At 30.8% G+C, this 22,933-nt stretch overlaps 1 protein-coding gene and 1 pseudogene across 1 annotated transcript; one reads left to right on the top strand and one right to left on the bottom strand.

Moving 5' to 3' along the window:
- Positions 1–14,948: 14,948 nt before the first annotated feature.
- On the top strand, positions 14,949–18,323 carry LOC124936687 (leucine-rich repeat receptor-like protein kinase TDR). The gene is made up of 2 exons (XM_047477206.1): positions 14,949–17,775; positions 17,851–18,323. Exons 1-2 carry the CDS (start codon positions 15,255–15,257, stop codon positions 18,120–18,122), a joined length of 2,793 nt encoding a protein of 930 aa, XP_047333162.1. The 5' UTR covers positions 14,949–15,254; the 3' UTR covers positions 18,123–18,323.
- On the bottom strand, positions 18,289–22,582 carry LOC124935336 (annotated as a pseudogene).
- Between the last annotated feature and the right edge of the window lie 351 nt (positions 22,583–22,933).

The following is a 22,933-nucleotide window of genomic DNA, read 5'->3' as shown; positions in this document are numbered from 1 at the left end:
ATTGTTATATATAAATTCATTGACAATAAGATTGGTTATTCGTTCCTTAATCAATACTGATAGAGGGTATTAAAGTCATATTTTGAAATTCAAATTCTAGTTAATTTCATGAGACAACAAGTCAATTATACTAATAGTACCTCTTTATTAATTAGTTAAAAAAACATTCTTCCTACTAGTAAAAAATGAACAATTACCAAGAATTATTGCTGAGAGCGAAATAATGCCCTCGGTGATAATAATATCACCGAGGATTAAATTTTGCTCTTGGTAAAAAAAATTAAATTTGACCTAATTAATTAATTTCAGTTGTTCAACTCTTTTTCAACCCAACTATTTCTTCCTCTCTTCTTCCTTTTCATTTCTGCAAATCTCTCTCTCTTTTTCTGCGAGCATCATCTCCTTGAACCTAATTCACTCCCCTAGACAGATCACATCTAGTTTCATCGTATCAACATTAAGAATCACTAGTGAAAAGGAGACATTCATCGACAAATTTTACTAAGAGATTTATAAATCTTCGGTAAAGGTCCCGACAAGAAGAAATCTTTCGTTATTAGAAATATTTTCTGAGAGGTGTATAATACTTTCGATAATATGGTTTTTTATCGAATGTTTTATATAAAACTATCGGAAATACCACTAACTCCCAAACACGAAACACTAGTAGAAAAAGGGGTATCAGTAAGGGCGAAAACCGTTACTGAAAGCCTCAAAAGTCGTTACTGATAATATTTCGTAACGACGAATAAAACCGTTACCATTCGTCACAGAAATGAGCGTTATTGATACTCTTCTAGTATTTGTAACATTTTTTGAAAGCCGTTATTGATACTCCTCTAACAACAGTAACGATTTTAGTCAAAGTTAAACAGTTACAGATAAAGCATTAGTAACAGTTTTAGCCAAGTTTAAACCGTTACAAATAAAGCGTTACTAATAACATTTTTCTTATTTATAAAATCGTTACTGATATATTACTAGTAACGATTTTCTTATGTTTTATACCGTTACTAAAAAACATAATCGTTTTTTTTTTAATATTTCATATTTGTACCTATATAAAGAATAATAATTATCCATTTTGTAAAACCATTAATATATTCCAAAACCACAATCATCAATCTAAAGACCACAATCATAATCCAAAAACCACAATCATCCACAAATCACAATCACAAATCCAGAATTCATCATTAAATAAAGTTGTTTAAACAATATAAAGCAGTGTACACTTCAGTTAAACGCTGTCAACATTAAATAGATTTAGGAGCTAGCTGTTTAGGTCTTACATCTTGCTCTGACATTAAAGTAACTTGAGCATAAACTTCATTAGAGTCTTGCTCGACCTACACATCAAATAAAGAAGGATAAAAGAATCATTCACCAATGATCTGCTAAAAAGTATCCAACAATGGCAAAAATTACAAATTCCCTAAAATTTGAACAGAAACAGAATATAAAAAAGCTTACCATAAGCTTAATGTGAGAAACACTACAACGATTTTTAGATGGAGGATCAAATAAAGGAATCCTCTGATTTAATTCTTGATTTGTGGAAGCCTCGAACTGTATCAAAGAAATACGTATAAAGAAACAATGCTGGGAAAACACAATATAATAGATTAATTTTTTTTCCTCATAATGACGATTATATATTGGACATGAACCAACATTCAAAATGATGAAAAACAATGATACGAGAGATACAAAAAAGACTACCAAGTAAAACATAAAAGAGATTAATATAAATGTTTGTGTACCTTGTGGGTTAAAATCTTTTTATACATCTGTGCTCGTAAGTTTGACATTACCTTCTCCCATGTAGTGCTCAAATTCACAATAAAGAAGATTGTAAAAACTGGCTCTTAAATATACAGAATGGCAATCTTACTAATGACATCCCAAAGAGGTTTGTCACCCTTGCCTATGAGTACCTCAAAGAACTTTCCTGAAAATAATAAGTAGACATTAATAACGTCACTGAAACACAACTTACTTGTCATTGGTAAACACACATATCCATTTGAAAAGGTAAAAATTTAGGGAGGAAAGATAACTGTTGGTCACAACTTATAATCAAATCTTTCAAAACAATGTTGATATATACTAAAATACAGTAAGATAATGAGCAGGAAGAAACACATTTTCACCTCTCAGCTTGCATAAGATATTCAAATTACTCGTTCAATTCCATTTGTGCCAAATTGAGATCTAAATTTGCGCAAGATATCATCAATCCCAGGTTTTCTTGAATTCTACATTAGATCAATGTTGCTAAGATGGCACATTAATTTTTTAACCTCTTCCTCTCCATTGTTATAATATTATCCAATTTCATTTTTTAACTAATTGAGGAAAGCAGCGAAATTGAATGAACAAAAAAAAGAGGAAAAGAATGCAAATTGTTAAAAGCTGGTGGTCTAACTTTCCACGCTCTCTCTCACAATCACACTAACAATGAGGGACAATAGTGTGTTACTAGTCAATAAGGGATATGAAGTGCGTTCATTGAGACCATATCCACTCTAGTAAAAGCATATTCGAAATCACTAAATTAAGGTTCAGAAAGAGGACCCTTCTTTTTTTGTCACACATAGACCAAACTAACTTTACTCTAGTCTTATAATCACGAACTGAAGTTCCTATCTTTCTATAACATATGCCTCATTTCTATAACATATGCCTCATTTATATTTGAGGGAAGGGATGTTACCAGAATACAAGGGCATAGAGAGAGTGCAACATGTGGCTCCAATTAGACTGATGAAAGCAATAGAGATTCTCAATTTATGGCGGATGAGGAGAGTCCACAACATTCGCCAACTTAACGGATTAGACAAATCTTCAATGTCTTTCAACTTGGAAACCTCAACTTCCGAATCGGGTTGCTCTATAAGTGGACCAGACGGTGGGCCGGTCACATAGACAGAAGAAATTGTGGAGTAGTTCTTCCCGTATGGGTGGCTGAAAATAGCGATGGAGATAGGAATGAGAGCGGAGAAGAAAAGAAGAGAAGAGAAGGAAGAAAGAAGAAAAAAAGAAAGAAGACAGTATAATTAGGTTATATTAGGGTATTTGTAACGGTTTTAGTATAACCGTTACAATTGTATGTATCAGTAAGGGTTTTCGAAAACCGTTACTGATACCTCTTATAAAAAAATTAACTAAATACATATTAGTAATGGTTTTAGTATTACCGTTACCGATACCCATTACATATTAGTAACGGTTTTAGTAAACCGTTACCAATGTATATATCAGTAAAAGTTTTCTAAAACCGTCACTAATACCTCTTGTGAATTTTTTTAAATGAATGCATATCAGTAACAGTTATCTTTAAAACCGTTACTGATATTCTCATTTCAAAAAGAAGAATAAAAACACTAGTGTCTGTAATGGATATTTCTTATGACCGTTACTAAAAATCTTTATCACTAACGGTTTTAAACGGCTGTTACTGATATCTTAATATCAGTAACAGATATATTAAACCGTTATTGATAAAAACTTTCAGTAAGGGCGCTATAGCGCCGTTACTAACCTTCGTTACCAAAACCTCATTTTCCACTAGTGAAAATAATTCATAGTAGCGAAAGTTTTTCAAACATCTCTCGGTTTTGGCTCTTTCGCAAAAAAATAGAAAATAATTCTATGTTTGGGGATGGGTTATTAGCGAAAGTTTTCAAATATCTCTCGGTTTTGTCTCTCTCTTAAAAAAATATAAAATAATTCTAAGTGTTGGGATGGGATATTAGTGAAAGTTTTTCAAATATCTCTCGGTTTTGACTTTTCCCCTAAAAAACATGTGTTAAAGTCAATAACGAAGGATGTTTAATAAATCTCTCGCTATTTCATTCAAAATCGAAAGATAATTGAAAATTGTCGGTATTTGTTTTTCACTAATTTGGTTATTTCAATATTTTAGGTTGTATAAACTCTTAAACTAGTCAAGTGTGTGTTATTTTTGAAGTGTAGGGATTGTGATTAATTTTATAAATATATATGATTGTGTTTGATTATATAAAAAAGTGTATATGTTTATGTTTGATGATAATAAGGATGTGTGTAGAGTTTGATTATAAGGAAGTGTTGGGATTGTGTAATTTTTAAAGATATAAAATGTGTTAAATTAATGTTATTCAAGCTAATTAGAAAGTGAAACACTAATTAAATTAAAAAAATGAAGAAGTCAAATACTAAAAGTTTTTCAATTATCTTTTGGTTTTGAATGGTAATACCGAAAGATATACCTATATCCTCGAGGGAAAACCGAAAGTTATTTATAAAACCTTCGGTATTGTCCCAAGGAAAAATCCAAGAGATTATCTATTATCTCTCGGATTTTTCTCTTGAGACAATACCGAAAGTTTTTCAAATAACTTTCGGTTTTTCTCTCTAGTGTTTAAAGAGAGAGATTTCATAAATCATTCAGTAAACACTCAATTAAATTTATCAAAAACCGCTATATTTCTTATAAATTTTCACCACCTGGAACTTTAAACTATGCCTTGTCTTCTTATGGATATAACTTTTGGATTTGTTTGTGATCTAGACTATAAATCTGGCAGCGATCTATACTCCGGCAAATTACAATACTCGTCCTCTTGATACAATTTACAATAATTTCATTGCCGCACTTCCTGAGGTATACATTTATGTTTTTACCTTCAGTTATTCAGTTATTGAATGTCAAGTGTTTTTAACCACTACTTTTCTTGAGATTGATTGAAGTTGATTCTCGTTTTTAGGTTAAATACCGTTCGGAATATAACAAGCACCTTATCCACTTCTCTACTTATGAAATTTATGGTAAAATAGTTGACAACTTCCTTCCAAGTGACCATCCATTGCGCCAGGTAAGGACACTCTCTTCTTCTTCTCAACTGGTAGTATTAGACGATGGAGATATTGATATAGTAGATCCTACATAGGTCTCAGCGCGTTTACATAGAACAGGGGAAGGAAGTGAAACCGGAGATGAAATAGATCTCAAATCACCAATTTTAAACTGTTTAGAGAATAGATCCGGAACAGGTCCAATCCTTCCAATTCCAAATACGATGAGGTTTTTAGATCTAACAACTTTTATCTTTGAGTCCAAGTACTCACCTCTCTTCAGAATCGTCACCTATTTCAAATTGCATCGATGTTTGATAGTGGGTTATGGATCTGGTCGCCGGTGGATTTAAGGCCGATAGAAATGGAGAACAGGGAAAAGGGAATTGGAGAAGAATGAGAGAGAAATGGAAGATTATAATTTTATTTTTAGAAAATCGGATTATCCGCTTTAAGCTTCCTTTACTCCAAGTTGATAACGAATCGAATCCATTGTTGTAACCTACTTTTTTCACCCCCATGAAATGTTTTTTCGTTACTCTAAAGTATAGTAATGGATCTTTGAGAGGGCACTTCTGTTATTCAATCATAGAAGAGATAGAGATAAAGTTGAAAAAGTCGGAAGGAGTAGTGTTAACAGCTTTGAATGGAAGCCCCGTCAACCAAATTTGTTCAATGGTCGTAACGTTTTTTAACAATCTATAACTCCATCATTGTTGATGAAAATCAATCCACATGGACAAGCATTGACTCTTCTCTCGGTAAAAAAAACTTAATTATTTCGAGAGCGACAAATGCTTTCGGTGATATTAATTTTTTTTTCACTGACAGTCATATCACCAACACGCTCTCGGTGAAAATTATTACCGAGGGCATATTAACTTTCACCTAGAGTTCTTGCTCTCGTTAAAAAAACATACTTTACTAGTGATATATATGAGAGAACCTAACACATTAAATGCTTTTTCGGCAAAGATTATTTGAATATTCTGGAGAGAGAGAAAAATGATGATTGATAATGATTTTGAAGAGGTAAAAATTTTGTTTTGGTAACACTTAAATGGTATTGATATATAAATAAAATAAAAAATAATAATTTTAAGTAGAGAGCATTTTGATATTTTGATTAATGATTTTATGAATGAGAGAGGGAGTGAAATAATGTTTAATTTTTATAAGTTATTTAAATAACCCAAAACTATTTAGTACTTAGATATGATGTTCTTGATGTGATGTTGATACTCTCAATCCTATCTTGAGATATATGTCACGTTTAATTTGTATATATAATTCATCTCATTTATCATCCCATCAAATATTGACTTATGATAGTTTACTAATTATTAACAAAGAATATGATGTGTTTGAGTTTTATATGTGTATCAAAGAATTAATAATTGACTTTTTCCAAAAAGTTGATTCAATACGGCCAAATACACTAATTCAATTTAATAGCCCATTTATATTTGTTATATGAAAATGTGCTAAGTATTTTCACATTTATAAATGTGCTATTTGTTATCATCCACGTTCAATTGTTAGGAACAAAACATATAGAGTTGTATTTGTTGTAAAATGGTATAGTAAGTTCATGAACCAATTTGTATAATTATACACACGAATGGGCTTAATTTGGTTATATGTGTTTCTCTTTATATTGTAATTAAGTGTATATTATGTACTATACAGGCAAGCCTACCCTTAGATAAGGTCAGCAAATTCTCGGGTTAAGGCAGTCTATTTATTAAATATAGTAAGATATTTAATTAAATTTATTATAATTTTAAACATAAAATTTTATAATTTAATGGTTCAAAATAAAATTTAAAACTTTTATTTGGTTATTAATTCAAATCTCATCAAAATCTAATTTTTTTTTATCAATTTTTTAAACTAGAACTAGGTAAAAAAATGTCGAACTTTTTTTTATCGAGGGCTGGGTAGCCCAAAACTCGGGTCGGCTTCTTAATATTTCAGAGTATATTGTTTTTGTTACAATAAAGTAGAGAATTTAATAATATTATTAGCATCGATATTATTAGCAGGTTTTCAATTATTGATGAGCCATACTTTCCATGCACAACTGCTATGACTAGAAATGACAATGGGGCGGTTCGGGGCGGGGAATGCAATTACAATCCCCGCCACGTTTTAATTTCGGGGATTTTTTAATACCATTCCCGCCCCGTTTGATTTTTTTGGTTTCGAGGAATCCCGCGGGGCAACATTAATCATTTTTATTTAAAATAAAAAATAAATATTATGCAATAAAATTATATAAACCAATTTTTTAATATAATATATATTGTAATATATTAAAATTTTATATTATTATAAAGAAATAATTTTAATACTCTTATAAAATATAGTAAATAAATAAATATATTAGTGATTTAATATATTTAATTATGTTTATGGTATTTGAGGCAGAATCGGGGAGAAAACGGGGTGAAATCGGGTCGGGTCGGGGCGAGACGGGAGACACAAATATCATCCCGCCCCATCTTCGTTCGATTTCGGGGAAAAATCGTCCCAAACGAGATAATTCGGTTCGGTTTTTACGGGACGGTTTCAAATTGTCATCCTTAGCCATGACAGATATATAGGTTGAACATCTCACTTCATCTAGTTTCTAATTTCATGATAATCAAACTTTAGATATAATAATAATAATAATAATAATAATAATAATAATAATAATATAGCCTAGTGTGGATACATATGGGCCAAGAGATATGGGCCTAAACGCATTAATTCAATTTAATAGCCCATTTATATTTGTTAGAAAACGTGCTCAAGTATTATTTATAGTTCTTTTGTAGCCCGTTAAGGATCAAAGTTAAGAATGGCCATTAACTTAAGCTTATAGATTTTTTATTTATTTATTTGAAGCATGAGTCTGTAAGTGACTAATTTAATTAAATAAATTTTATATTATTTAAATTTTGTTGATTGATCTTGATTTTGAATTTATTTAATTATTTATTTAAGAGTCTTTAAATGTATTTTATTATATTTTTTAAATTAGTATTTAATTTAATAAATTAAGTTATCTAATACGGTGAATAAAATAATATTGTTGATTATAAAAAAATAAAAAATAGTTATTTTGAATTTTATTTATATATATTGTAATCATAAATTTTAGATAAGAAAGATTTTAAATTTTAGATATTTAGGAAAGAAGAAAATAGAGAAAAAAAAATAATAGCTTTTAAATATTTGTTTAAGATAAATTATTAAATATTTAAGATTTCAATTTAATAAAAACAATATAATTTTTTTATTTAATAAATTAAAAATAAATTCTTTATTGGTCCAACTTATTTGGCTCATAATTTTAATTGTACTGCACTTATTTTGATTTGGTAAAGGTAAATTTAATTCAGTTTGTACGAGTCGAACTAATTTATTTTATATTAACATTTTTTATTTTTTATATTTGTAACAATATTTAATAATAATTATTATTATGATTATATGCATATATATGATTTTATATATTTTTTATTAACTTAATTTAAATATTAAAAAATTAAAACATAATCTGACTTAAAATAAATTATATTAATATATTAATTTTATAATTTTATAATTTTTATTAATATATAATTTTAAATTTTAATTAGTATAAATAAAATAAAATATTAAACATAAGAGTAGGTTTAAAAATTATTAAATAAAATTTAAAAGATTGTATCTATAATTTTGTTTAGTATTTGTTTATGCGACTTTGTTTAATAATATAAAAGTATACTCTTTATTTGTTAATATTTTATTTATGTGTTATATACAAATATATAATTAATTATTTTTAAAATTAATATTATATTTTTTGAATAATAAATAAAAATAAGGTCAAGATATATAAATTTAAATTTATTGTGTCACTTTTATTTTGTTTAAAGAGGAAGAAGAATATGTATATATGTTTTATTATTATAATAATAATTTTATATAAATAATTAATTTAATATATATATATATATATAATATTTAATAATTATATAAAATATAGAAAGAAAAATAATAATAAATAAAATGATGAACGAGAATAAATAAAAAATAAACATAAATGATAAGAAATAAAAAAGGTAAAAATTATAAATTTAAAAGCTGATATTATATACTAGAAGGAAGAAAGTAGAAAACAAATTGTATTTAAATAAAAAATCTGTTAAATTACCATTCTTTATTAATTTATTAGTTAAAATTAATTAACAAATTAGTACGTAAACAATTATAAGCCCATTTTAGAAAACCGAATTAAACCCAGCAGCCTAAATTATTAGAATTGAGGTTCATTATATGATTCTGTTTAAAAAATATATATTCTAAAGGTCAATTGAAAATATTATTATTTTATGTTAAAAGTGTTTGTCCTATACACTTAATTTTAGGAAATTCTATTAAAGTTTAAGACATGCATTTATTGTCATCACAGAAAGTGTGCAGTGGTTCCTGTGACTAAACTTGCGGCATTTAATTTTAATAATATTTTATTGTACTATGGCAATAATTTTGTCACGTTAATTTTTAAAATGACAATAAATTATGTATATATTAATAATTCAATTCCATGGTGGAATGGTTCGTTTTGGACTATATAAAAAGCAACTTCTTGAGAAAAGCTCAAAACAAGGAAACTTCGGTAAAAGTTTACTGTATTTGTCTAAAACTTACTTATTTTCATATTCTCATTTAAATTATTTATTTTCTTTAAAATAAAATAGACTTTTAAAACAAATTCTATCCTTTATTTAATTTAATTAGCTTGAATATAAACTTTATTTATATTATGATAATTGAATAGGTTTGATTCAAAATATACTTGTGTTTCTGCTTATTCAATTTATTTTCAGATAAGTTTAATAGAATTTAGTTTGTAATCAGTTTATTCTTTTTAATTTATTCAGTTAAATGATAGAGTTAAAGAGAAAATTATGTTTAAACGTAAAATGTGTTTGATACTAATTTTGAGTTAGTTTATTAGATAAAAATTACTTTAACAATTTATTACGCAAACATTAAATGTTTAGTTTATAATCTCAATCAAACACGTCCTATATCTTTTAAAAATGAAAATTGAGATTATTCATATTTAATAAATCTATTTTATTATTAATTAATACCCAAGTTTTTTTAAGAAGCATTACAATATATGGAGTACCTAACCTTGACTTAAAACCCTTGGACCAGACCACAAACTCTCGATAAGTGGTGCAATTTTTGTCCGTTATTACATATCCAAATCTTGTCAAGGTTCAGACTTTTATTTAATCAACTTTAGTCATCCCTTCTCATCAACAACTCTAATGTTTAGTTTTAATATATATTAGATTTTTCGGTAAAACTTATTATTGGCAATGCCTAAACTCAACAATGATTATCATATGTTTCTTAGTTATCAAGGTTATTGAGATTCCATTAAGAAAAATTTCCATAGAACATTTGATTTCATGATCATTGCATGCGATCTAAGCAGGGACCGAATCTATATAGTGGCTCGGTAGGCTGAAACTTACCCCGAAAAAATAATATATTTTTTTACGGTAAAAATGTGACATTACCTCCTTATTTTAAAAATAAATTCAATATAATTTACTGTTTGTTTATATAATTATAAAAAATTGGTAAAACTTATATTTATCTATTTGTTTTATCAAAAAAATTCTCTTTATTTTTTATTTTTATCTCAATTTTTTTTCAAGCGCATCCCAACTCTAATTTTCTCCAATTCCTGAATCTAAGTCTTTAGTCTGAATTTTAAGGAGGAAAATTAAGGAGGAGTTATAATGGAATGTAACCGTGAAAAGTAAATCGTAAAAAATTTTAAAGTCAACTAAAGATTTTAACTTTTTTTTTATCTTAATTGAATTTTATTATGAATATTTACTCCTACTCAACTGTGTTGGTCAAGAAAATTCATTTATTTTGTATTTAATTTGTTGTATACATGTAATTTTGTGATTTTACTGCCAAAGATAACGACTTTGACCCCCAATTAGTGATTCTTTTCCGTCATTTGAGCAGTAATTTTCAAAACAAAAATCTTTAAAGTTGAAATACAGAACCAACGAATTCTACATAATCATATAAAATGGAAAAAACCTAAATAATTCTAAGAGCTCTATTTGTTCAAGATTTGTATAGGGTTTATAATAACAAACCATTCCCAACCATGACAATTGGATATTTTACTCTTATTCATGTTCAAATTAACCAGGTTAATTATAACTATTATTTTTAGGGCAGGGATCTATTAGATTTAAGCTCATCCTAAAAAGAAAAATTATTACCTACAAACTTTTATGTATTTTAATTTAATAATAATAATTAACCTTATATTAGTTGTCTCTTCATTTTTAAGATAAATTATATATACATCGTCCTAAGTTCAGTTCTCTCCATGGCCATAAAAAAAGTTGACTTGAACAATATTTTTATTATAATGACTTCTTGTTATATAAAAAAAATTATGAAATAAAATGTAGTCATAGTATGTTAGATAGATCATCCAAAAATATATAGAGAATTTTTTTTAAATAATTAATATATATACTAATAAATACATGCATGGCATTATGCAATAATGTAGAGAAATGATCATGCATACGTCTCCATCGTATGCAATAATAATGGCAGCTAGCCAAACTAGGGTTTAAGTTCCATATACATTTTGAGGTCGATTGAAGGAAAGTGAAGACAGCTTTTAACTCAATTCTGAAAATAAAAAAGAAGAAAATGATGGCTCGATCGATTGTTTTTGTCTTAATTACTTCAATTATACCAGTCCCAGTGTCCAATGGGGCTAGAAGCTTGAAAATACTTTGAGGACTTATTCAAATTTTATCTTTAAAAAAAAAAAAAAAAAAATCAGAAAATATAATTAAGCCTATTGGTATAAAATTAATGGTCTAAATAAAAAAATATATGTATATTTATTTTGAGGCGACTTTTCTTAATGCATAAATTCTACCAACTAGATTCATTAATAGTTATTAGAGCAAGGGCATTTGTTACTCTAAATACAATCATCTATGTTATATTAGATTTTTTAACAAAAAAAATCTTAAAAAAAGACCATACATCAGTTAATCTAAACATTAATTCTAAAATAGAAAATTCTAAAATTTTGACTCTCCTAATTTAATTTTAGCATACTAAATACAAATTCTATAATTTTTTAATAATTCTTTCTCTCCTCTCTCTTCTATAATTTTTTAATAATTCTTTCTCCCTCCTCTCTCTTCTCTATCATTCTTTCTCTCCTCTTTCTCTCTTATTATAATAATAGATTTTGGAGGGAATGAATATTTTATAATTTTGTAAGATAAAATTGTAAAATTTAAAGTAACTGATGTATTGACTAGTTAAAATTTGAGATGCTAAAGTAGGTTTATGTCATTTTAATGTATTTTAGATACTCAGATTTAGAGTAGCTGATGAAGTTGCTCTTAGTAACTTAGACTAGTAAATTGTTATTTAAAGTTAAAATTTGGAGTTTTTTTTTTTTTTTATCAAATTAGACATGAAGTTAAAATTTTTTATCACAAATTTAGTATTTTGAGATTTGTTTCAAATAGAAAAAAAAAATATCATTTTGTGTTTTAATTAGTTTGTTATATAAAAAAAAAATTATTGACGTTTTGGGTGTATTTTAAAATTTTACTATTATTTTTTAAATCCATGCATTCTAATTTGTCGAAAGTAGTTTGATGACCGAGAAAATGTGTGATCTAATAAAATATTTGAAAATTTAAGAAGAGATAAATTTAATATTTATTTTTCACAGCGTAATTTTATGTGCGTTCTACCAATTTAGACGTATTTGTGTTTTAAATGGAGTATTTTTTTTTTGAAATATACGCGTTTTAAATTATCGAATGCAGATGAAATGTTATATATATATATATATATGAAAATATATGAAAAATCGAAAAGAGATAATTACTATTGTTTAGTATTGTGATAAATTAGTTATGAAAATAAAATTACTATAATAATAATAATAAAGTAGAATACATATGTTCGTTTGTTTGAGAGGAGGTTTTATATGACATGATTTAAAATTTAAGTCTTATTTAATGAAAATGATCAAGTTCAATATTTAAATATCAATTCAGTAGAATGTCTATTCAAATAAAATATTGAATTATTTAATATTTTGAATAATGTTGATGGTGAGAAAGTTAACTTTTTATATAAATATTTATATGTTATTAATATATATAATAATAATTTATATATTTTAAAAAAATATTTTAATATTTTAATTAATAAATTTGAGTTATATAATTAATAATAAATTAAAAATTAATTAACCAAAATAATGCCATTCAAACATTTCTTTATAGACATTTGTTTTTTACTTTAATATAAAACTATTTATTTTCATCAATAAAACAATGCAAGACTTTTTTTCTGCTTTTTTTTTATAGAGTGGTCAGAGTATATACGAACACTGTGGTCTTAGTTATAATTCAAACCAAATTAAAGCTTCAGGGTATTGTGGTGGATTATTGTGTTATCATTTTCTAAGAATTAATAAAATAAAAAATTGTCCCAATATAATTATTAAATTGAAAAATTGAAAGTGGTTTTTAATGCTAGACATATTTCTCTTGTAGATGAATTTAATTAATAAATTCAAGTTGCATAAGGCACTTAATTAGTTTAGTGGGTCAAGATTCCCATCATTATGAAGATACTATTTGAACATCATTATCTTAATATTCCACAACATAATTATTCATTGCTAAACATTTTATTTGACTACCTCCTAAATCACTTTCACTAATCTGGAATTTAGCTAAAAAAAAGAATCTTTTTAAATGCTAAAAATACTTACTAAAGCCTTGTTTGAATTGAGTTTATTTAAATAATTTAATTTGTTTGTTTGGGGTTATGAAAAATAAAATTATTCGATGAAAAAAATTAAAAGGTAATAATATTTAATACAAAAATAATTTTAAAAAATAAAGAAATATTTCAATATTTTAGATGATAAATTAATTATTTTAATTGATAAAAGTAATAGGTACAATGATGATAAATTATTTGAATAACCTTTGTAAGAAAAATATATATTACTAATTATAGAAATAAACTGTGTAAAAACAGTGTAAAACAAATTATTATATGAATAGTTATAAGTTACAATATTTTCTTAGTTTGGATCAGTCCAATTTGCTTCTTCTGTCTTAATTAACCTCACCTTAGATTTTGTTGGCTTAAGTTACTTATTCTCTTAATTAACATCTTCACTAATCTTATAAAAGGTCCAATTTTTTTTTTTTTTAATGTATTTAGTATCCCAAAGTAGAGAAAAGAGATAGAGATAGAGTTTAGGGTTGAATTAATATATCTCAATATTTAAAAAAGAAAAGAAATATTCAAATCATTTTTCTTTAAAATAGATCATTTTATATATGTAGTGAAAATAAGTAACAAAAACAAATGACATTAACATTAACCGATAAAAAAAGTAAAATTTAAAGTACGACAACAAATAAAAAGTAGAGAAAGATAATTCAAAAGTTGTTCGAGATGGTTTATACTCAATGTAAAATATTGGAATCTCATGTATTTTATGATTTCTTTTTACCTAAATAATCTACCAATAAATGAGATGAAAAAGACCATACTTTTTCATTTTTTGTACTCCAATTCAAACCTCATATTTCCATAAATAGAGATTAAGAACATTCTATAAAACATCATCCTCCATAATCATAAGCATTTCTTAAAACACACTAAAGGTTAAAAATCATTTTAAGTGTAAATTATTAGAATGTGTAGAATAATTCACCATTAACACACATACATTATTAGTCATCATGGTTGTGATACTTTAAATAAGCATTTTAACATAAACAAACATTTCATAATTGTTGATGAAACACAAAAATAAAGGTTTTATTTTTTATGTTGGTTGGATAACAACTCCATTATTATATGGCCCATTGAGATTGGAATTCAATTGATAGATAGATGGGTCATAAAACTGCAGAAAAAGTCATGGAATTCACCCCCAAGTGAGAAAAGAAGAAGAAGAAAATTGCTCCCAAATTAACAAAAGGCATAAAGTGATATAAGTTAATGGCAAACATCATCCATTTAGACAAGCCCTCTAATGGACCCTTGTATTCAAAAGTAATCCCAATAACATATTTTCATATCAAAGTGAATCAAGACTAAAGCTTTCTCTATTCCCCATGCATTTTTTTCTCTTGCCAATCACTCGAAATAGCATAACTCACACGCACAACTATTGATTCTTCATTTTCACCCTTCTCTCTTGAGTCTCTCTCACATACAGTCTCTGCTTTGTGAGTTTGGGAGTAGGGTTTTAGATTTTGAATTTCCTTCTCATAGATAGTGTAGAACTGGCAAACTCATTGAAAGTTTCTCCAATGGATGTTTTCAAGAATTCATACTTGGTTCTTCTTCTTCTTCATCTTCTTGCTACCTCTTACATGGCACTGGTTGTTTCTTCAGCCATTGACCCATTCTCAGACGCACTTCTGAGCTTAAAATCCGAGCTAGTTGATGATACTAACAGTTTGGGAGATTGGTCCATTCCATCTGGACAAAACCCATCACAGGAAACAACAATATTGGCATGTTCTTGGTCTGGTGTGATCTGTGACAAGAATTCAACTATGGTTATTGGACTGGACTTATCCATGAAGAAGCTTGGCGGAAGGTTATCAGGACGGCAGTTCAGTCTCTTCACTGACCTAGTTGAACTCAACCTCAGTGATAACTCTCTTTCAGAGAATCTCCCGATTCAGATCTTCAATCTCACCAATCTAAGAACATTAGACATAAGCATGAACAATTTTTCAGGAAATTTCCCAAATGGGTCCTCCAACATGCATCACCTGGTTGTTCTAGATGCTTTCAGCAACAGCTTTTCCGGGTCATTACCGGCGGAGGTTTCTCAGATTGAGACGTTAAAGGTGTTGAACTTAGCTGGGAGTTACTTCAGTGGCTCGATCCCTTCACAGTACGGCTCGTTCAAGAAACTTGAGTATATTCACTTGGCCGGAAATTCCTTAACCGGCAAAATTCCGCCGGAGTTGGGTCAGCTTTCAATGGTGACCCATATGGAGATTGGGTATAATTCTTATGAAGGAAGTATTCCATGGCAAATGGGGAACATGAGAGAGATTCAGTATCTTGACATTGCTGGTGCTAACTTGTCTGGTTCGATTCCGAATGAATTTGGTAACTTGACGAAGCTTAAGTCACTTTTCCTCTTCAGAAATCAGTTTACAGGCTTTGTTCCGGCTGAATTGAGTAATATCTCGACTCTTATTGATTTGGATCTTTCTGATAATCAACTTTCTGGGTCAATTCCAGAGAGGTTTTCAGAGCTGAAGAACCTTAAACTTCTCAGTCTCATGTGTAATAACATGGGTGGGATTTTCCCAGAAGGAATTGCTCTTCTTCCTTCTCTGGAATCTCTTCTGATATGGAACAATTTCTTTCATGGCTCAATTCCAGAAAGCTTGGGAAGAAGTTCTAAGCTTAAATGGGTTGATATCTCAACCAATAATTTCACTGGGAGTATACCACCTGACATCTGTTCAAACGGATCTTTACTCAAATTAATCCTCTTTTCCAACAATTTCTCTGGCGAAATCTCCGATTCTCTTGCTAACTGTTCTTCCCTGGTTCGAGTCCGATTCGAGAACAATCGTTTCTCAGGTGATATCTCTTTCAATTTCATCAATCTCCCAAATCTTACATACATTGATATCTCTAGGAATAGTTTCACCGGTGGGATCCCTTTAGATCTTTCAAATGCATCAACTCTTCAATACTTTAATGTTTCTAACAATCCACTTTTGGAAGGTTCTCTGCCGGAAAATATATTTTCACTTCCATTTCTTCAGAATTTCTCAGCTTTCTCTTGTGGGATTAAGGGAAAAATCCCACCTTTCAATTCCTGTGAGTCACTTTCTATCATTGAATTGAACTCAAATCACTTATCCGGTTCAATCACAGAAACCATATCCCATTGCCAAGTTCTCGAGACTATAAACTTATCCAGCAACAACTTAACCGGCCACTTGCCTGAGGAGTTTGCTTCTCTGCCAGTTCTATCTGTTCTAGACCTTTCACATAACCAATTAAACGGTCAAATTCCAAATAAGTTCATAAATTCTTCAAATCTAAAACTTCTCAATCTTTCCTTCAACCAAATCTCCGGTTCAGTTCCTCTTCGATTTAGGACGATGGATGTTAATGCTTTCATCGGAAATGCTGCACTGTGTGGAGAACCGTTACAATCATGCCCAACCGAGACTCGTTTGGAAAAGGGGATTAGAAGAACACAAAATCTCGCTTGGGTACTTATAGTATGTGCTTGTGTTGTCCTTTTCATAACAGCTACACTTTTCGGCTTACTTTACTTGAGAAGACGAGTAAATAGCAAGTGGAAAATGGTGTCGTTCAATGGGATTCCTCAGCTTACTCCAAACGAGATCTTAAAGAGCTTTAATTCAGCCGTTTCTTGTAAAGCTGTCCTCCCCACAGGAATTACAGTTCTGGTGAAGAGGATGATGATCAAGTGGGATGCGAAGGAAACAATGGAATTTATAACCCGGTTGGGAAATGCAAGGCATAAGAACTTGACAAGCTTGTTGGGCGTTTGCTATAACGAGAATACTGCATATATATTGTATGATTACTCGCCCGATGGGAATTTGGCTGAAAAGTTGAGCATGAAGACCAGTTGGCCAACTAAGTACAAAATAATAGTTGGGATTGCAAAGGGACTCGTCTTTCTTCATCATGATTGTTCTCCTCCAATACCTCATGGTGGCTTGAAAACTGTCAATATAGTTTTTGATGAAAATATGGAGCCTCGTTTAGCTGAAACTGGGTTCAAATTCTTGAGTATGACTGATACAGGCAAGGAAACAGGTAAAACAACTTCTTTTCTTCTTTCCTTTTTTCTGGATCATTTCAAAATTGTAAGACTAATGTAATTGAAAATAGGTAAGGAGGAACTCTACATGGACATATACAACTTTGGACAGATGATTCTAGAAGTCTTGACAAATGGTAATGCAAAACATGATGAAGTGAGTAAACCAACCGAGGCTCTCTTAAGAGAGATTTATCTTGAGAATGGAGTTGTCTCCTCTAAATCCTCCATTGCTTTTCAAGAGGAGATCAAATTGGTCCTTGAAGCTGCTTTGCTCTGCACTCAAAATAGACCATCCATGAAAGACGTTTTACAGCTTCTTGTGTCAGGTTTGAAGCCATAAATGAGGAAATTCAATATTAGTTACAAGATGTATACATAATATATGTTAATATTATCTTTTACCATACAAAATTATTGATTCGATTGCGAGTGTATGCTGTTGTACTTTGTTAATAATATAGTTGGCCTTGGCTGTGTTTTATATAAACGTGTCGAAAAACAACAAGGAATAAGAATGTGATACTTGTCATTTACATCCGAATATACAATATCCGTAGTTCTTTTAGACAAATAAATCGATAAGGTAATAGAAAGAGATGGTTATAGTTCTTTGCTAATATTATCGTTGTGGCAAATCGAGTTTCACTGTCACTTTCTTTTGAACCTGTCTTATTAAACAGTGTAGTGTTGTTGAATGTTGTCAATATCCAATCCCTTCAGCTTCCCTACTGATTCAACATGGCCCTTTAGTGTACGAAGCTCTCTCAATCTATAAAGAATAGACAACAATTCTCATTTTCTTTCCTTCGAAAAAAATATTTGCTAGTTTCTATTTTTTGTTTAGGATGCTTACCTGGCAACTTCAGCGCGTCTCTTGGCTTGCTCTGCTATTTCGGATAACTCTCTGTAGCTGTGTTTATCGTTGAATAAAGTCGAAGGTTCTGGGGTATGTAGACCGTGAAGGGTTCGTTGAGCAGTAGCCCATTGTGCTTCTCTTTCGCCTTTTCCATAGTCCTTCTTGGTTGTGAAAGCAGTCTATAATTTATTTGAAAAAGAATATAATAAGCTCACATTTCTAAAAAGTTGAACTTTTTTGTTTTGCTAACCTTGTTCTCGATCATATTATCCCAAGCCTTGCCACTCATTGCATATCGTATAATGAACTTGAGGATATCGAGTGGAAAATAGGTGACGATACTGAAAAGCCAGATGACCCCGGCCCATTCCCATCCAATTGCTTTCATATGAGCAAATTCCCAGTTTGCATACACAGCAATGACAGTTGCCACCTATTGTAGCAACAAAACAGTTGTTGGTTCACTTTTTTTTTCTTTCATTTTTTAAAACCAGAGTTTATGTGTTCTTATTGAGAATTGAATCTTCTCACTTACCAACTGAGCTGCAAGGAAGGCCAAGATAAGCAAGAGACCGGGGCGTTCGACGAAAGACCAGCTTCGAGACCTTGTTACGAATATAAGCGCCTGACTGATGATGCTAACTTGAAGGTACAAAGCAGCTGTGAGCTCGTCTACTTGACCTGAGATTGATCTAACGCCAAAAGTTTGCTGCAAAATTATATTTCATATGTTTTAGACTGGCACCATTTGGAAAAACTTTTGTTTCTGTTTCTGTATTCGAAAACTTACTGAGAAGAAGTCGGTGTCGGAAGCAAGCCAAAAGAAGACAACAGTCATGAGAGCTTGGTAGGTTCCAAGAACAATGCCTGTGGCAAAGATCTCATTGAGTTTCCAACAATCAGGAACAGGAGAAGGCTTCACTCTATCCTTGGAGATAGTCATGATGGTTCCGTCGTTCAAAATAGCTATAATCAAAACCATGAAAGGAGCAAAGTCGAATTCCCATATGAGAGCGATGAGCATGAATCCCACAACAATGCGGATTGTGATCGAGACAGCGTAAATGGTGTAATTCTTCATCCTCTGGAAAATTGCTCTGCTCGTTAGAACAGCACTGACGATCACACTAAGCCCCGGTTCGGTCAAGACTATGTCCGAAGCACTCCTGGCAGCATCGGTTGCATCAGCCACAGCGATACCAATGTCAGCTTTCTTCAAAGCTGGAGCATCATTCACACCATCTCCAGTCATTCCTACTATATGCTTTCTCTCTTGTAGTTTCTTAACAATCTCATACTTGTGCTCTAAAACAAACAAAATTATCAGTCATCTAGTAGTTAGTTTCATATAAATCTCAATTCTTGTATATTTTACCTGGGAAGACCCCTGCAAAGCCATCAGCCCTCTCAATGAGTTCGTCGATAGGAATAGAAGCAATCGACTCGTCCTTATTCTGGCCGAGAAGGGAAGAAGATGGATACATGTTGGTTCCCATTCCAAGCCTGCGTCCAGTTTCTTTTCCTATAGCAAGCTGATCTCCTGTTATCATCTTAACATTGACACCAAGATCAAGGGCTTTACGAATTGTTTCTGCACTATCGTGCCTTGGTGGATCGAAAAGAGGCAAGAGACCAACGAATTCCCATGGACCACCTGCACTCTCCTTGGTCTTCTCAGGTACAGACTTAAAAACAGAAAAGATCAATTCAGTTGGGCATTGTTTTAGAACTTATCAGTAACAAAATGATGCGAAACAATCACCTGTATTGCGACAGCTAGCGAGCGAAGACCACGGTTAGCAAAATTATCAATGATATCATGAGCCCTCTTCTTCGATTCAACGTTCATATCGCAAAGATCAATTATCTGATATACACAAAAGCAATTTAGTTAATGATGGATTCTGCAGACAGGCTGCAGCTAGAAAAAACTAAATAAAGGGTAACAGTTATATTTACTTGCTCGGGTGCTCCCTTGCTGCTTCTGCGCCAATTTCCGATGGCATCAATATAGGTAATAGCAGTTCGTTTATCGACAGGATTGAAAGGAAGGAAATGCAGTTCAGTAATCCCAACTCTTGCCTATTGATACAAATTTTTTTAGTCATGTTAACTAACATTTGAAAAGAGTAGCATTATATATATACCTCCTTAGGGTCACCCAACATGTTGACGATTGAAGCGTCAATAGCATCTTGGTTTTCGACTCTGGAGGCTCGAGCAGCATGTAGAATGACATCATCTTTATCACACTCGTTGGAGAAAACCTATATTCAAGAGACCAAAGCCCATTTTTTGAAGCTAGCATGAAACAGTTATTTTTTTCATTTTAAAATAAACTGACAGTTATTCACCTCGATCAAGGTCTTGTCAACTGTGAGCTTATTGAGCGTTAGAGTTCCTGTCTTGTCACTACAAAGAACATCCATTCCAGCCATCTCCTCGATAGCAGTCATCCTCTTAGTGATGGCACCTTGTTCCGACAAACGGTGGGACCCGATAGCCATCGTAACAGAAAGAACAGTTGGCATGGCAATTGGGATTCCTCCGATAAGTAGAACCAACAGGTTATTAATACCATCTCTGTATTTCCTTTTTTGAATGGGATACATCACCACTATCTCAATCAACATACCAACAGCAATAGAGCATATACAGAAATTCCCTATTGCAGTTAAGACCTGTTGGAAATGGCCAACTTGATTGGTGCTGTCCACGAGATGAGCAGCCTTTCCGAAGAATGTATGGACTCCGGTGGCAATAACAACAGCCTCAATCTCGCCTTGTTTACAGGTCGAACCGGAGAAAACTTCATCTCCAGGGTACTTTGTTACGGGTAAGGACTCACCCGTTAAGGCTGACTGATCAATTTTTAGCGCATCTCCTTCTAGAAGGCGAGAATCAGCTGGGATTATATCGCCTAGTTTGACGCTGATCAAATCTCCAGGGACCAAGATCCATGCATCTTCTTCATTCCACTTTCCATCCCTCAAAACCTTCCCAAATTGGAAAATAGTTCATACATTGATCAAGAATTCAAATTCAATTAAAATAAGGAATTTGAATGTATATGATTTCACTTCCATCATTTCCACTTCAGAATCACAATGACATGATTTCTCCAAATAGAATAGAGAATGTCTGTCTAGTCCCTTCTTTATTGTAAACCATAATTTCTATTATCAATATTATTAGTTGTTACATAATCCAATCATTCCAATTATAAAGATCCAAAGATAGCCTTAAACATAAAGTGTTTAAATGGAACAAAGATAGCCATAATAGTACCTTAGCTTTGGGAGCAAGACCAGCCATTAAAGCAGCAGCTGCATTTCCTGCATTGTTTTCTTCAATGAAGCTTATGGTTGAGTTGATAATAAGAAGCACAACAATTCCCACAAAGTCCTGCCAATCTGTAGGCTGTCCCTGTATGATCATTAAAACCTTCTTCTTCAGCTATGTCCATGACAGAACAACAGAAATAAATAAAAAAAACGAGACAGATATCATCATCATCATCATCATTACCCCTCCATTGGCGAGGGCAATTGCCATAATCGCAGCAGTCTCCATCACCCATGAAAGAGGGTTCCACATGAAACCCAAGAACTTGAGAATCTTGCATTCCTGTTTGAGGAAGAAAGGAGTTTTTACTCAAATTTAATGTAAGATGCATGGGAAATGATTAAATGAACATAAAGGAAGAGAAAAAAAGTGCCTTTTTCTCCTCAAGCTTGTTAGGACCAAAATATTGAAGCCTCTTTTCTCCTTCCTCTGTTGTCAAACCCTGTCTCGAACATTTTAGCTGAAGAAAGACTTCCTCAATCGGTATATGTTCCTGACCCACATTCCAAAAATGGAGAATTCTCAGCTGGGATATTCATCAAACATAAAGTAAAATAGAGACTTACTAGATCAATTTGTTCGTCCTTGATATCCTCCATTGGAACTATATATGATTTGCAGAAATGGATAGGTAGCAAAGAAGATCAAGGAAGGAAGGGAAGAGCAGGACAATAATGAATCTCTGTGTCTCCCTTCCCTGATAATTTGATTTCTGTTATCTTAATGGAACATTCTGGTCTCTCCCACCTTGCTTTGAAGAATGGGAGGATAACGAAGAAAGATGGAGAGACCTTTGTTGTTTATAAAAGAAGGGAGCTTCTCTTCTGTTGGGTTGGGAGGGAAATAGGTAACAGAAGAATTGAAAAGAGAAGCCTTTTCTTCGTCCACCCATTTTCTTCATTTCTTCTTCTTCTTCTTCTTCTTCTTTGGTAGAGTCTGTTTTAGGTTTA

The sequence above is a fragment of the Impatiens glandulifera genome, chromosome 4 (genome assembly GCF_907164915.1).
Source record: "Impatiens glandulifera chromosome 4, dImpGla2.1, whole genome shotgun sequence".
NCBI classification, from domain to species: domain Eukaryota; kingdom Viridiplantae; phylum Streptophyta; class Magnoliopsida; order Ericales; family Balsaminaceae; genus Impatiens; species Impatiens glandulifera.
Note: the sequence above shows the minus strand (reverse complement) of the source record. Positions and strands in the feature narration are given on the sequence as shown.

Excerpts from the sequence above, each read along its gene's own strand:
- LOC124936687 (XM_047477206.1), top strand. The coding sequence starts at position 15,255 with ATGGATGTTTTCAAGAATTCATACTTGGTTCTTCTTCTTCTTCATCTT. Across the intron at positions 17,776-17,850 it reads TGATACAGGCAAGGAAACAG|GTAAGGAGGAACTCTACATG; the intron begins GTAAAACAACTT and ends AATTGAAAATAG.